At 50.1% G+C, this 17,718-nt stretch overlaps 1 protein-coding gene across 1 annotated transcript in view; it reads right to left on the bottom strand.

Moving 5' to 3' along the window:
• Positions 1 to 1,172: 1,172 nt before the first annotated feature.
• LOC106566333 (uncharacterized) overlaps positions 1,173 to 17,718 on the bottom strand; it is a 21,343-nt gene continuing 4,797 nt past the window's right edge. Inside the window, exons 2-3 of the mRNA XM_045692838.1 lie at positions 2,091 to 2,677; positions 1,173 to 1,680 (exon numbers count right to left, since the gene is read on the bottom strand). Coding sequence (XP_045548794.1) covers positions 1,224 to 1,680; positions 2,091 to 2,677 — 1,044 coding nt within the window. The 3' untranslated portion in view covers positions 1,173 to 1,223. The remainder of the gene's footprint in view (positions 1,681 to 2,090; positions 2,678 to 17,718) is intronic.

The raw sequence follows: 17,718 nt of genomic DNA, 5'->3' as shown, positions 1-17,718 counted from the left end.
TGTGACGTTACCATGGAGATGAACATTATAACACAGGGGACCGGTCTGTAATGTTACCTATATGTAATTCTACTACTGAGTTTAAGGCCTATTAACTTATAGTTCCTGTAACTCTACATACAACTTTTTATTTATTAATTTATTTTATTTCACCTTTATTTAACCAGGTAGGCAAATTGATAACAAGTTCTAATTTTCTCTTGACATTGAAGAGCAGCTATTTCTCGTTCTGTTTTTAAAGAGAGACAGAAACGACTGACGGAGTGGTCATTTTCATTCCCTCACTTCTGAAAGGCTTTTGTTTTGTAAGTTTGTATATCGCTACTGTATAAAACAGAGGATAAATCGTGGAAAGGAGCCTAACATCTGCAGCACAACAATTAAAAGACCCATTTTGAATGAAATCACAACATTTATTGGGCGGACTGCCAGTCCGTTTCTGATCTCTTGTCAACAGACCGTTGTTCAACAGTTCTTCCACGGGTCTCTGTAAAAAATCTCCCGTGGTTTATTTTTTATTTTTTTTCTCTCTTCTCAGCGCTAAACAGTTGTGTGGACTCTGGAATGGGTCTGGAAGGAGATCAATAACGAAGCTGTTAGCTGAGTACTGCTGGACTTTTGAGGGGAAACAGCGGTGATTTACTGTGTGTGTGTGTGTGAACAGTGATTTGTGGCCCTGTGCGACAGAACTTTTAACACCGGATATTTTCACTGCAATTTATATTACCGCCGCCGAGCTGCCTTATCTCTTATTGGAGGACCTGTTGTATAATGTGAGAACCCTGCTATAAACCTTCATATTTTACACACTAACGCATCACTATAACCAATTATTGTCACCGTAGAAACACAGCCATGTCTGATGCCTACTGTTGTGGTATTCCACGAATACAACAGGGAAAGATTAGTTTGTGTTGTGACATTTCTTATTTGGCCTAGCTGTTCTTCACTTTCCAAACAACTCAAGTCAAATAATGATATCAGAACACTTTGATTGAAGCTATATTTTTTTTATACACTGTTTATAAGCATTAGGTTATTCATTCTCTCTCTCTCTCTCTCTCTCTCTCTCTCTCTCTCTCTGTCTCCCCATCTCTGTCTCCCCATCTGTCTCTATCTCTCCATCTGTCTCTCTCTCTCTGTCTCCCCATCTGTCTGTCTCTCTCTTTCTCTATCTCTCCATCTCTGTCTCTCCATCTGTCTCCCTCTCCAACTCTCCCTCTCTACTGTGGCAGGTAGTGTAGAATGTGTTGGACCAGCAGCTCGGGGTCATAGGTTATGGGGTCGTAGTTCAGGGCTCGTCTCCTGCGGCTGGGTCTCCCACCAGGCTGGGGCTGCAGTTCGTTGTCAATCTTCTTCATTCTCTGAAGCTCCACCATGTGGTCGGGGGTTCTGTGGCCCTCCACCTCTTCCCCAGGCCCACAAGGCCCCTCTACCACCATCCCTTCCATGTCCCCCAGCCTCTTGACCCTCAGCAGCCCCACAGAGTGCTCCCGGTTTAAGGAGGGGGAAGGAGGGGAGTCGAGGGAACGACGGGACCTGTGGAGGACTGGGCTGGAGGAAGCTCTGACCCTTCCACCATCTCCAGACGCAGACACCAGGTCTCTCCTTGCCCTGCGGCCTGATGAACCCTGGGGCTTGGTGGGACTGATGTTGGAAAGGACCTTGGCTACCAGGTATCTAGAGCAGGGGGCATGAAGAAGACATGAATAATGTTTTATATTTTACAACGGAAGCATTATACCTACTGTATATTCAATAACTACACGATGTCATTTTTTTCTTTTTGTCTCTCTCTCTCTCTTTCTCTCTCTTCCTCTCTCTCTCTGCCCCTCTCTCCCCTCTCTTCCTCTCTCTCTCTGCCCCCCTCTCTCCTCTCTGCCCCTCTCTCTCTCTCCTCTCTTCCTCTCTCTCTCTGCCCCTCTCTCTCTCCTCTCTTCCTCTCTCTGCCCCTCTCTCCTCTATTCCTCTCTCTCTCTGTCCCCCTCTCTCCTCTCTTCCTCTCTCTCTCTCTGCCCCCCCCACCCCTCTCTCCTCACTCTCTGCCCCCATCTCTCTCTCCTTTCACTCTCCATCCTCTCTCTACTTACCTCAGAGCCTCCTCGTCTCGGTCCTGGCTGCCTGTTTCCAACCTGCTGTTTGCAAGCCTGTTGATGGCGGTCGGTAGACCTGGTAACCCAGCCTGCTGCTGCTGCAGCCTCTCCTGCCTGTATCTGTTGAGCAGGGCCTGGGTGAGCTGTGGGTCCAGTAGGCCCTGCCATGGAGCTGCAGTCTGGGGCATTCTCATTCTCATCCCCTGCTCTGTCTCATCGTAGTCTGGGGGATAGGGCGCCTGGAAGTCCCCTGGCCCCTGGATCTCCTCACCGCCCTCCTGGACATCGGCTTCACTGAGGAGGCGGAGCAACCCGGCCAAGTATGCCGTTTCTTGCTCCCGCCTCTGGTCATTCTCCACCAATTGCTGCAGAGCCTGTCCTAAGCCCTGCCCCCTCCACTCCTCTGGTTTATAGAGCAGCTTGTTGTCCCCCCGCCGGGTCAGGACGTCAGCCGACTCACCGGGGTATGCCGTCATCCCGGCCTCGTACGGCAGCGAATCGCGGAGGTCTCTGCGGAGGCGCCTAACCCCGCCTCCTGTGGCGTCCAGACCTCGTCCCTCCACGCCACGGGCAGCAGACAATGGCTGAGAGAGAGAGAATGAGAGAGAGAGAGAGAGAGAGAGAGAGAGAGAGACAAAGTGAGAGAGTATAGAGAGAAAGAGTAAAAGAGAGAGAGAGAGAGAGAGAGAGAGAGAGAGAGAGAGAGTGAGAGAGTGAGAGAGACAAGGCAAGAAGGGCCTTCTATGCCATCTATAAAGGAACACTAAATTCGACAGTATCTGGCTAAAAATACTTGAATCAGTTATAGAACTCATTGCCCTTTGTGGTTGTGAGGTCTGGTCCTGGGTCTCTGTTCACAAACACAAACAGACCTCAACAGAGCCCCATGACAGTCACAAAATTAGACCGAACAGAATAATTACTTGACACATTGGAGAGAAGACAGTGATATATAGCATTGCTCAGTGGCTTTTTATTTAACCTTTATTTAACCAGGAACGACCCTTGAGGTTAGAAACCTCCCACACATATCCTTTCATTTGTAGAGTGAGTCAGAGGAGTGTGGGTCAGTGCTGCTCAACAACAAGCGTCGCCCTTGTTCACACACACACACACACACACACACACACACACACACACACACACACACACACACACACACACACACACACACACACACACAAATTCAAAGGGGTTGAGTTGAATGCGGGAAGACACATTTTGGTTGAATTCATTCAGTTGTGCCACGGAATAAGTCTCCCCTTTCTATGTCCCTAAGTGATGCGGATGAACACCCGCCCACACAATGTTTGCACTCCTCTTCATAGAGCTTCTACCCTGCAGTGACGTTCCTCTCCGTAGAGCTTCTACCCTGCAGAGACGTTCCTCTCCGTAGAGCTTCTACCCTTCAGAGACGTTCCTCTCCGTAGAGCTCCTACCCTTCAGAGACGTTCCTCTCCGTAGAGCTTCTACCCTTCAGAGACGTTCCTCTCCGTAGAGCTTCTACCCTTCAGAGACGTTCCTCTCCGTAGAGCTTCTACCCTTCAGAGACGTTCCTCTCCGTAGTGCTTCTACCCTTCAGAGACGTTCCTCTCCGTAGAGCTTCTACCCTTCAGAGACGTTCCTCTCCGTAGAGCTTCTACCCTTCAGAGACGTTCCTCTCCGTAGAGCTTCTACCCTTCAGAGACGTTCCTCTCCGTAGAGCTTCTACCCTTCAGAGACGTTCCTCTCCGTAGAGCTCCTACCCTGCAGAGACGTTCCTCTCCGTAGAGCTTCTACCCTTCAGAGACGTTCCTCTCCGTAGAGCTTCTACCCTTCAGAGACGTTCCTCTCCGTAGAGCTTCTACCCTTCAGAGACGTTCCTCTCCGTAGAGCTTCTACCCTGCAGAGACGTTCCTCTCCGTAGAGCTTCTACCCTTCAGAGACGTTCCTCTCCGTAGAGCTTCTACCCTTCAGAGACGTTCCTCTCCGTAGAGCTTCTACCCTGCAGAGACGTTCCTCTCCGTAGAGCTTCTACCCTTCAGAGATGTTCCTCTCCGTGGAGCTTCTACCCTTCAGTGACGTTCCTCTCCGTAGTGCTTCTACCCTTCAGAGACGTTCCTCTCCGTAGAGCTTCTACCCTTCAGTGACGTTCCTCTCCGTAGAGATTCTACCTTGCAGAGACACAAGCTGTCTGTTCTTATAATTTAACATCACAACAAAGGATAAACACCCAGTCAACAGAACGGATCTGACTGCAGGGTTTAACATCCGCAATATACTTCCACACTGTGGATATGACTAGATAAATTACTAGATACAAACTGATATGAGTCTGATAATCACTAGAGATGTAATAATAATATATCTAGAGGAGAAATGTCCCAGGGGAGGCTGGATAAGAGTCTTACCCCAGGGGGAGGCTGGATCAGAGTCTAACCCCAGGGAAGGCTGGATCAGAGTCTAACCCCAGGGGGAGGCTGGATCAGAGTCTAACCCCAGGGGGAGGCTGGATCAGAGTCTAACCCCATGGGGAGGCTGGATCAGAGTCTAACCCCAGGGGAGGCTGGATCAGAGTCTAACCCCAAGGGGAGGCTGGATCAGAGTCTAACCCCAGGCGAGGCTGGATCAGAGTCTAACCCCAGGGGGAGGCTGAATCAGAGTCTAACCCTAACCCCAGAGGGAGGCTTGGATCAGAGTCTAACCCCAGGGGGAGGCTGGATAAGAGTCTAACCCCAGGGGGAGGCTGGATCAGAGTCTAACCCCAGGGGGAGGCTGGATCAGAGTCTATCCCCAGGGGGAGGCTGGATCAGAGTCTAATCCCAGGGGGAGGCTGGATCAGAGTCTAACCCTAACCCCAGGGGGAGGCTGGATCAGAGTCTATCCCCAGGGGGAGGCTGGATCAGAGTCTAACCCCAGGGGGAGGCTGGATCAGAGTCTAACCCCAGGGGGAGGCTGGATCAGAGTCTAACCCCAGGGGGAGGCTGGATCAGAGTCTAACCCCAGAGGGAGGCTGGATCAGAGTCTAACCCCAGGGGGAGGCTGGATCAGAGTCTAACCCCAGGGGGAGGCTGGATCAGAGTCTAACCCCAGGGGAGGCTGGATCAGAGTCTAACCCCAGGGGGAGGCTGGATAAGAGTCTAACCCCAGGGGGAGGCTGGATCAGAGTCTAACCCCAGGGGGAGGCTGGATCAGAGTCTAACCCCAGGCGAGGCTGGATCAGAGTCTAACCCCAGGGGAGGCTGGATCAGAGTCTACCCCAGGGGAGGCTGGATCAGAGTCTAACTCCAGGTGAGGCTGGATCAGAGTCTTACCCCAGGGGGAGGCTGGATCAGAGTCTAACCCTAACCCCAGGGGAGGCTGGATCAGAGTCTAACCCCAGGGGGAGGCTGGATCAGAGTCTAACCCCGGGGGAGGCTGGATCAGAGTCCAACCCCAGGGGGAGGCTGGATCAGAGTCTAACCCCAGGGGAGGCTGGATCAGAGTCCAACCCCAGGGGGAGGCTGGATCAGAGTCTAACCCCAGGGGGAGGCTGGATCAGAGTCTAACCCCAGGGGGAGGCTGGATCAGAGTCTAACCCCAGGGGGAGGCTGGATCAGAGACTAACCCCAGGGGGAGGCTGGATCAGAGTCTCAGAAGTTCCCAACTCCCCAACCTCTATCTATCATCCTCTCCTCTCTTCCTTAGGAGAAACTGCCGGCCAGGATTGTTTTAATGACCCAGAATCTGCTGACTAAAGGACTAGGGCTCCAGCCAAAACGTTCTCCTGTGATTTATAAAACCTTACCTTTCATCCTTGCAGCCTTGATCTCGCACAGAATGTTCTTCTGTAGACATATGATCACTGTATTTCTTCTTAGAAGTGTTTATAACGCTGCTACTTCTGTTGGTTGTATGGCAGGTGGTATGATTTATGTCAGTGATGTCGGGACAGACAGCTTGCTACACTAGTATAGATTTTAATTGAATTATTTATTTTGTACAGATTTGTTAGGATTGAGGTGAGTCACCCCTATAAAATGTAAAGCACACTTTTGAGACCTGATGAAAAACGCTGTATGTGTAAATAACATCCATTATGTTACCCGCTGATTATGGATTCAACAACCAAAGACCTGTTTTATTGGTTACCTATGACTCCGAGGAGATTTGATTGGATAGCTAGGTGGTTAATAATGAATAAAGGTTTGACGTGGTTTGATTGGTTGACTGGGAGAAGACGTAGTTTGATTGGTTGGCTGGGAGAAGACGTAGTTTGATTGGTTGGCTGGGAGAAGATGTAGTTTGATTGGTTGGCTGGGAGAAGACGTAGTTTGATTGGTTGGCTGGGAGAAGACGTAGTTTGATTGGTTGGCTGGGAGAAGACGTAGTTTGATTGGTTGGCTGGGAGAAGACGTAGTTTGATTGGTTGGCTAGGTGGGTAAAGGTCTGACCAGATTGGTTAGGTGTGTTTCATCCAGCCAGGGTCCTGGGGTCTGTGTGCACTGAATGAGTCAGATAGTGTTGCCATATATACACGACTGTGACGGCGTTAGTGTTATGACTCACGGCGTTAGTGTTATGACTCACAGTGCTGCTGCTGCATTGTGAGGTCTGAGTCTGTGAGTGTTTTTTTTAAGGTCAAGGGATGAAGCTGGTTGAGAGAATGCCAAGAGTGTGCAAAGCTGTCATCGAGACAAAGGGTGGCTAATTGGAAGAATCTCAAATATAAAACATATTTTGATTTGTTTAACACTTTTTTTTTGGTTACTACATGACTCCATGTGTGTTATTTCATAGCGTTGATGTCTTCACTATTATTCTACAATGTAGAAAATAGTCAAAATAAAGAAAAACCCTTGAATGAGTAGGTGTGTCCAAACGTTTGACTGGTCCTGTATAATCTGGTGGGTTTCTCCATGCATCGTCTAGACCGCATGGCAGCTTATTAAGGGGGGAGTGGTGTTTTAGTTCTTTTAACAGAAGCTGGTGCACGATCTCTAATGTTAATAAGGAAGTGTCACATTTTTGCTCGCATGAGTTAGAATACCTCATGATAAGCTGCAGACCGTACTGCAGACCATGCCTCATGATAAGCTGCGGACCGTACTGCAGACCATACTGCAGACCATACCTCATGATAAGCTGCGGACCGTACTGCAGACCATACTGCAGACCATGCCTCATGATAAGCTGCAGACCATACTGCAGACCGTACCTCATAATACGCTGCAGACCATACCTCATGATAAGCTGCAGACCATACTGCAGACCATACCTCATGATAAGCTGCAGAATGTACTGCAGACCGTACTGCAGACCATACCTCATGATAAGCTGCAGACTGTACTGCAGACCATGCCTCATGATAAGCTGCAGACCGTACTGCAGACCATACCTCATGATAAGCTGCAGACCGTACTGCATACCATACCTCATGATAAGCTGCAGACCGTACTGCAGACCATACCTCATGATAAGCTGCAGACCGTACTGCAGACCATACCTCATGATAAGCTGCAGACCGTACTGCAGACCATACCTCATGATAAGCTGCAGACCGTACTGCAGACCATACCTCATGATAAGCTGCAGACCGTACTGCAGACCATACCTCATGATACGCTGCAGACCATACCGCAGTGCTATATTAACCAGACCATCCCCTGGCATGGCACAGTGCTATATTAACCAGACCATCCCCTGGCACAGTGCTATATTAACCAGACCATCCACTGGCATGGCACAGTGCTATATTAACCAGACCATCCCCTGGAATGACACAGTGCTATATTAACCAGACCATCCCCTGGCATGGCACAGTGCTATATTAACCAGACCATCCCCTGACATGGCATAGTGCTATATTACCCAGACCATCCCCTGGCATGACACAGTGCTATATTAACCAGACCATCCCCTGGCACAGTGCTATATTAACCTGACCATCCCCTGGCATGGCACAGTGCTATATTAACCAGACCATCCCCTGGCATGACACAGTGCTATATTAACCAGACCATCCCCTGGCACAGTGCTATATTAACCAGACCATCCCCTGGCATGGTACAGTGCTATATTAACCAGACCATCCCCTGGCACAGTGCTATATTAACCAGACCATCCCCTGGAATGACACAGTGCTATATTAACCAGACCATCCCCTGGCATGACACAGTGCTATATTAACCAGACCATCCCCTGGCATGGAGCAGTGCTATATTAACCAGACCATCCCCTGGCATGGCACAGTGCTATATTAACCAGACCATCCCCTGGCATGGCACAGTGCTATATTAACCAGACCATCCCCTGGCATGACACAGTGCTATATTAACCAGACCATCCCCTGGCACAGTGTTATATTAACCAGACCATCCCCTGGCATGGCACAGTGCTATATTAACCAGACCATCCCCTGGCATGGCACAGTGCTATATTAACCAGACCATCCCCTGGCTGACACAGTGCTATATTAACCAGACCATCCCCTGGCATGGCACAGTGCTATATTAACACAGACCATCCCCTGGCACAGTGCTATATTAACCAGACCATCCCCTGGCATGGCACAGTGCTATATTAACTAGACCATCCCCTGGCATGGAGCAGTGCTATATTAACCAGACCATCCCCTGGCATGGCACAGTGCTATATTAACCAGACCATCCCCTGGCATGGCACAGTGCTATATTAACCAGACCATCCCCTGGCATGGCACAGTGCTATATTAACCAGACCATCCCCTGGCACAGTGCTATATTAACCAGACCATCCCCTGGCATGGCACAGTGCTATATTAACCAGACCATCCCCTGGCATGGCACAGTGCTATATTAACCAGACCATCCCCTGGCATGACACAGTGCTATATTAACCAGACCATCCCCTGGCATGGCACAGTGCTATATTAACACAGACCATCCCCTGGCATGACACAGTGCTATATTAACCAGACCATCCCCTGGCATGGCACAGTGCTATATTAACCAGACCATCCCCTGGCATGGCACAGTGCTATATTAACCAGACTATCCCCTGGCATGGCACAGTGCTATATTAACCAGACCATCCCCTGGCACAGTGCTATATTAACCAGACCATCCCCTGGCATGGCACAGTGCTATATTAACCAGACCATCCCCTGGTACAGTGCTATATTAACCAGACCATCCCCTGGCATGGCACAGTGCTATATTAACCAGACCATCCCCTGGCACAGTGCTATATTATCCAGACTATCCCCTGGCATGGCACAGTGCTATATTAACCAGACCATCCCCTGGATGGTACAGTGCTATATTAACCAGACCATCCCCTGGCATGGCACAGTGCTATATTAACCAGACCATCCCCTGGCATGACACAGTGCTATATTAACCAGACCATCCCCTGGCATGGCACAGTGCTATATTAACACAGACCATCCCCTGGCACAGTGCTATATTAACAAGACCATCCCCTGGCATGGCACAGTGCTATATTAACCAGACCATCCCCTGGCATGGTACAGTGCTATATTAACCAGACCATCCCCTGGCATGGCACAGTGCTATATTAACCAGACCATCCCCTGGCACAGTGCTATATTAACCAGACCATCCCCTGGCATGGCACAGTGCTATATTAACCAGACCATCCCCTGGCATGGCACAGTGCTATATTAACACAGACAATCCCCTGGCATGGCACAGTGCTATATTAACCAGACCATCCCCTGGCACAGTGTTATATTAACTAGACCATCCCTTGGCATGGCACAGTGCTATATTAACCAGACCATCCCCTGGCATGGCACAGTGCTATATTAACACAGACCATCCCCTGCCATGGCACAGTGCTATATTAACCAGACCAGCCGCTGGCAGAGTGCTATATTAACCAGACCATCCCCTGGCACAGTGCTATATTAACCAGACCATCCCCTGGCACAGTGCTACATTAACCAGACCATCCCCTGGTATGGCACAGTGCTATATTAACAAGACCATCCCCTGGAACAGTGCTATATTAACCAAACCATCCCCTGGGACAGTGCGATATTAACCAGACCATCCCCTGGCACAGTGCGATATTAACCAGACCATCCCCTGGCATGACACAGTGCTATATTAACCACATATTAACCAGACAATCCCCTGGCATGGTGGTATATTAACCATACCATCCCCTGGCATGGCACTGTGCTATATTAACCAGGCCATCCCCTGGCACAGTGCTATATTAACACAGACCATCCCCTGGCATGGCACAGTGCTATATTAACCAGACCATCCCCTGGCACAGTGCTGTATTAACCAGACCATCCCCTGGCATGACACAGTGCTATATTAACCAGACAATCCCCTGGCATGGTGCTATATTAACCAGACCATCCCCTGGCATGACACAGTGCTATATTAACCAGACCATCCCCTTGCATGTCAAAGATGTGTATTAACCAGACCATCCCCTGGCATGACACAGTGCTATATTAACCAGACCATCCCCTGGCACGGCACAGTGCTATATTAACCAGACCATCCCCTGGCATTGCACAGTGCTATATTAACTAGACCATCCCCTGGCATGGAGCAGTGCTATATTAACCAGACCATCCCCTGGCATGGCACAGTGCTATATTAACCAGACCATCCCCTGGCATGGCACAGTGCTATATTAACCAGACCATCCCCTGGCACGGCACAGTGCTATATTAACCAGACCATCCCCTGGCATTGCACAGTGCTATATTAACCAGACCATCCCCTGGCACAGTGCTATATTAACCAGACCATCCCCTGGCATGGCACAGTGCTATATTAACCAGACCATCCCCTGGTACAGTGCTATATTAACCAGACCATCCCCTGGCATGGCACAGTGCTATATTAACCAGACCATCCCCTTGCATGGCACAGTGCTATATTAACCAGACCATCTCCTGGCATGACACAGTGCTATATTAACCAGCCCATCCCCTGGCACAGTGCTATATTAACCATACCATCCCCTGGCATGACACAGTGCTATATTAACCAGACCATCCCCTGGCATGGCACAGTGCTATATTAACACACTACCCCTCTGTTAAGAGGTGGGGTTTTACCAAGGGGTGGAATCTCAGGATACTTGACAACGAGGACTCTGAGTCAGCTAATATAAATCTCTATAAGTCTGGAACAGTATCGGTACAGGACAACTCCAAACCGTTTCAGATGGACTTTCACCTAATCAAAGGATTAGCCCAGCAGGAGAAGTCTTCCCTTGAGAAAGATACCCCCACCCCGAACGGGTCAGACCAGACCTCTTCATTATATAACTCCACAGACGAGCAACCCCCAGACCTCTTCATTATATACCCCCACAGACGAGCAACCCCCAGACCTCTTCATTATATAACCCCACAGACGAGCAACCCCAAGACCTCTTCATTATATACCCCCACCCCGAGCGGGTCAGACCAGACCTCTTCATTATATAACCTTCACCCCGAGCGGGTCAGACCAGACCTCTTCATTATATACCCCCACCACAAACGGGTCAGACCAGACCTCTTCATTATATAACCCCACAGACGAGCAACCCCAAGACCTCTTCATTATATACCCCCACCCCGAGCGGGTCAGACCAGACCTCTTCATTATATAACCTTCACCCCGAGCGGGTCAGACCAGACCTCTTCATTATATAACCCACAGACGAGCAACCCCCAGACCTCTTCATTATATACCCCACAGACGAGCAACCCCCAGCGGAAAGTCAACCTCCCAGCACAGAGTACTACCCCCTCATTGAAATGAAGGATAAATTCACCCAGCTGGAGGTAAGACAGGTGGAGCTGGAACAGCAGGTGAACACACTCCAGTCAGCAGAGACCCAGACAACAGTCCAGCACAACAACACCCCCTCAACCAGACCCAGACAACAGTCCAGCACAACAACACCCCCTTAACCAGACCCAGACTACAGTCCAGCACAACAACACCCCCTTAACCAGACCCAGACAACAGTCCAGCACAACAACACCCCCTTAACCAGACCCAGACAACAGTCCAGCACAACAACACCCCCTCAACCAGACCCAGACAACAGTCCAACACAACAACACCCCCTTAACCAGACCCAGACAACAGTCCAGAACAACAACACCCTCTTAACCAGACCCAGACAACAGTCCAGCACAACAACACCCCCTTAACCAGACCCAGACAACAGTCCAGCACAACAACACCCCCTCAACCAGACCCAGACAACAGTCCAACACAACAACACCCCCTTAACCAGACCCAGACTACAGTCCAGCACAACAACACCCTCTTAACCAGACCCAGACAACAGTCCAGCACAACAACACCCCCTCAACCAGACCCAGACAACAGTCCAGAACAACAACACCCCCTTAAACAGACCCAGACAACAGTCCAGTACAACAACACCCCCTTAACCAGACCCATACAACAGTCCAGCACAACAACACCCCTTCAACCAGACCCAGACAACAGTCCAGCACAACAACACCCTCTTAACCAGACCCAGACAACAGTCCAACACAACAACACCCCCTTAACCAGATACACACAACAGTCCAGCACAACAACACCCTCTTAACCAGACCCAGACAACAGTCCAGCACAACAACACCCCCTCAACCAGATCCAGACAACAGTCCAGCACAACAACACCCCCTTAAACAGACCCAGACAACAGTCCAGCACAACAACACCCCCTCAACCAGACCCAGACAACAGTCCAGCACAACAACACCCCCTTAACCAGACCCAGACAACAGTCCAGCACAACAACACCCCCTTAACCAGACCCAGACAACAGTCCAGCACAACAACACCCCCTTAACCAGACCCAGACAACAGTCCAGCATAACAACACTCTCTTAACCAGACCCAGACAACAGTCCAGCATAACAACACCCTCTTAACCAGACCCGGACAACAGTCCAGCACAACAACACCCTCTTAACCAGACCCAGACAACAGTCCAGCACAACAACACCCCCTTAACCAGACCCAGACAACAGTCCAGCACAACAACACCCTCTTAACCAGACCCAGACAACAGTCCAGCACAACAACACCCCCTTAACCAGACCCAGACAACAGTCCAGCACAACAACACCCTCTTAACCAGACCCAGACAACAGTCCAGCACAGCAACACCCTCTTAACCAGACCCAGACAACAGTCCAGCACAACAACACCCTTTTAACCAGACCCAGACAACAGTCCAGAACAACAACACCCCCTTAACCAGACCCAGACAACAGTCCAGCACACAACACCCCCTTAAACAGACCCAGACAACAGTCCAGCACAACAACACCCCCTCAACCAGACCCAGACAACAGTCCAGCACAACAACACTCTCTTAACCAGACCAAGACAACAGTCCAGCACAACAACACCCCCTTAACCAGACCCAGACAACAGTACAACACAACAACAACCCATTAACCAGACCCAGACAACAGTCCAGCACAACAACACCCCCTTAACCAGACCCAGACAACAGTCCAGCACAACAACACCCCCTTAACCAGACCCAGACAGCAGTCCAGCACAACAACACCCCCTTAACCAGACCCAGACAGCAGTCCAGCACAACAACACCCCCTTAACCAGACCCAGACAATAGTCCAGCACAACAACACCCCCTTAACCAGACCCAGACAACAGTCCAGCACAACAACACCCCTTTAACCAGACCCAGACAACAGTCCAGCACAACAACACCCCCTTAACCAGACCCAGAGAGCTGGAGGTGGAGAGAGACATATCTGCACTCTTTACAGTGGTGAGACAACATCAACAGGAGAAAGAGCAGGAGCGAGAAAAGAACAAAGCACTAGAGGAGAGGATCAGACTGCTGGAGGAGAGGGAGAGGGGGGATGGAGGAGAGGGTGAGGGGGATGGCGGGGACCAGCGAGACCCCCCGGACCTACACATAGAGGACCCCCCCCTGGATCTACACATAGAGGACCCCCCCCCTGGACCTACACATAGAGGACCCCCCCCCTGGACCTACACATAGAGGACCCCCCCTGGACCTACACATAGAGGACCCCCCCCTGGACCTACACATAGAGGACCCCCCCTGGACCTACACATACAGGACCCCCCCCTCCCCTGGAACTACACATATAGGACCCCCCTGGACCTACACATAGAGGACCCCCCCTGGACCTACACATAGAGGACCCCCCTGGACCTACACATAGAGGACCCCCCCCTGGACCTACACATAGAGGACCCCCCCCGGACCTACACATAGAGGACCCCCCCCCGGACCTACACATAGAGGACCCCCCCCTGGACCTACACATAGAGGACCGCCCCCGGACCTACACATAGAGGACCCCCCCGGACCTACACATAGAGGACCCCCCCTGGACCTACACATAGAGGACCCCCCCTGGACCTACACATAGAGGACCCCCCCTGGACCTACACATAGAGGACCCCCCCCTGGACCTACACATAGAGGACCCCCTGGACCTACACATAGAGGATCCCCCCCTGGACCTACACATAGAGGACCCCCCGGACCTACACATAGAGGACCCCCCCCAGACCTACACATAGAGGACCCCCCCTGGACCTACACATAGAGGACCGCCCCCGGACCTACACATAGAGGACCCCCCCGGACCTACACATAGAGGACCCCCCCCTGGACCTACACATAGAGGACCCCCCTGGACCTACAGATAGAGGACCCCCCGGACCTACACATAGAGGACCCCCCCCTGGATCTACACATAGAGGACCCCCCCCCTGGACCTACACATATAGGACCCCCCCTGGACCTACACATAGAGGACCCCCTGGACCTACACATAGAGGACCCCCCCTGGACCTACACATAGAGGACCCCCTGGACCTACACATAGAGGACCCCCCCGGACCTACACATAGAGGACCCCCCCTGGATCTACACATAGAGGACCCCCCCCTGGACCTACACATAGAGGACCCCCCCCTGGACCTACACATAGAGGACCCCCCCTGGACCTACACAAAGAGGACCCCCCCCCCGGACCTACACATAGAGGACCCACTCTGAGAGGACCTACATCCAGACTACAACACCAGCAGCCACATCCACACCCCACCCCAACCAATCAATCAACCCCCCCAAATCAACCATGCCCACACCCCATATAGGCCCCCTCCTCAGATCAGACCTATGCCCCTCCTGCCCACCCCATGCCCCCACCCCTGCAAAGAGGGCCTCAACATGGAAGTCACACATACGCCCAGGCCGTGAGCAGGCAAACAGGTCCAACCCCCACTCTTACACTAGCCCAAGTCAATGGCATGTACCAGATGCTCAGCAGGCTCTGCTCACACTTACTGGCCTGAGGCCAAACCACACGACCAACAACATTGAACACTTTAAGGAACACAAAGCCTTCACTATCTCATCCTGGAATATCCAAGGCCTGAGGTCATCTGTCTTTGGCCTAAAGAGCAGGAAACTGGACTTCATCAAAGAAATCGGAAATACAGGCAATGTCATCCTACAAGAAACCTGGTATGGAGGAGATGGACCCACCGGTTGCCCTCTAGGTTGCAGAGAGCTGGTAGTCCCATCCACCACACTACCAGGTGGATGGTATAGAGGAGATGGACCCACCGGTTGCCCTCTAGGTTGCAGAGAGCTGGTAGTCCCATCCACCACACTACCAGGTGGGTGGTATAGAGGAGATGGACCCACTGGTTTCCCTCTAGGTTACAGAGAGCTGGTAGTCCCATCCACCAAACTACCAGGTGTGAAACAGGGAAGGGACTCAGGGGGTATGCTAATCTGGTATAGAGCAGACTTAACTCACTCTATTAAATTAATTGAAACAGGAACATTTTACATTTGGCTAGAAATTCAAAAGGAAATTATCTTAACAGAGAAAAATGTCCTCCTATGTGCTACCTATATCCCCCCACTAGAATCCCCATACTTTAATGAAGACAGCTTCTCCATCCTGGAGGGGGAAATCAATCATTTCCAGGCCCAGGGACATGTACTAGTCTGTGGCGACCTAAATGCCAGAACCGGACAATAACCTGACACCCTCAGCACACAGGGGGACAAACACCTACCTGGAGGTGACAGCATTCCCTCCCCCATATGCCCCCCTAGAGACAACTATGACAACTTAACCAACAAAAATGGTTGAGATGTCGCCACGCTGGGTATGTACATAGTCAATGGTAGGCTTCGAGGGGACTCCTATGGTAGGTACACCTATAGCTCATCTCTTGGCAGTAGTACTGCAGACTACTTTATCACTGACCTCAAACCAGAGTCTCTCAGAGCGTTCACAGTCAGCCCACTGACATCCTTATCAGATCACAGCAAAATCACAGTCTACTTGAACAAAGCAATACTCAATCATGAGGCATCAAAGCCAAAGGAACTGAATAATATTAAGAAATGTCAAACAGAAAACCGAAGAAAATGAACAACAATGACAAATGGTTTAATGGAGAATGCAAAAACCTAAGAAAGAAATAGAGAAACCTATCCAACCAAAAACATAGAGACCCAGAAAACCTGAGTCTACGCCTTCACTATGGTGAATCACTAAAACAATACAGAAATACACTACGGGAAAAGAAGGAACAGCACATCAGAAATCATCTCAACGTAATTGCAGAATCCATAGACTCTAACCACTTCTGGGAAAATTGGAAAACACTAAACAAACAACAACACGAAGAATTATCTATCCACAATGGAGATGTATGGATAAACCACTTCTACAGTCTTTTTGGCTCTATAACAAAGAACAAACAGCAAAAACATATACATGATCAGATACAAATCTTAGAATAAACTATTAAAGACTACTAGAACCCACTGGATTCTCCAATTTCCTTGAATGAACTACAGGACAAAATAAAAACCCTCCAACCCAAAAGGCCTGTAGTGTTGATGGTATCCTCAATGAAATTATCAAATATACAGACAACAAATTCCAATTGGCTATACTCAAACTCTTTAACATCATCCTCAGCTCTGGCATCTTCCCCAATATTTGGAACCAAAGACTGATCACCCCAATCCACAAAAGTGGAGACACATTTGACCCCAATAACTACCGTGGGATATGCGTCAACAGCAACCTTGGGAAAATCCTCTGCATTATCATTAACAGCAGACTCGTACATTTCCTCAGTGGAAACAACGTACTGAGCAAATGTCAAATTGGCTTTTTACCAAATTATCGTACGACAGACCACGTATTCACCCTGCACACCCTAATTGACAAACAAACAAACCAAAACAAAGGCAAAGTCTTCTCATGTTTTGTTGATTTCAAAAAAGCCTTTGACTCAATTTGGCATGAGGGTCTGTTATACAAATGGATGGAAAGCGGTGTTGGGAGAAAAACATACAACATTATAAAATACATGTACACAAACAACAAGTCTGCGGTTAAAATTGGCAAAAAACACACACATTTCTTTCCACAGGGTCGTGGGGTGAGACAGGGATGCAGCTTAAGCCCCACCCTCTTCAACATATATATCAACGAATTGGCGAGGGCACTAGAACAGTCTGCAGCACCCTGCCTCACCCTACTAGAATCTGAAGTCAAATGTCTACTGTTTGCTGATGATCTGGTTCTTCTGTCACCAACCAAAGAGGGCCTACAGCAACACCTAGATAT

The sequence above is a fragment of the Salmo salar genome, chromosome ssa13 (genome assembly GCF_905237065.1).
Source record: "Salmo salar chromosome ssa13, Ssal_v3.1, whole genome shotgun sequence".
NCBI classification, from domain to species: domain Eukaryota; kingdom Metazoa; phylum Chordata; class Actinopteri; order Salmoniformes; family Salmonidae; genus Salmo; species Salmo salar.
The sequence above is the reverse complement of the archived record's forward strand: the minus strand, read 5'-3'. Positions and strand labels throughout refer to the sequence as shown.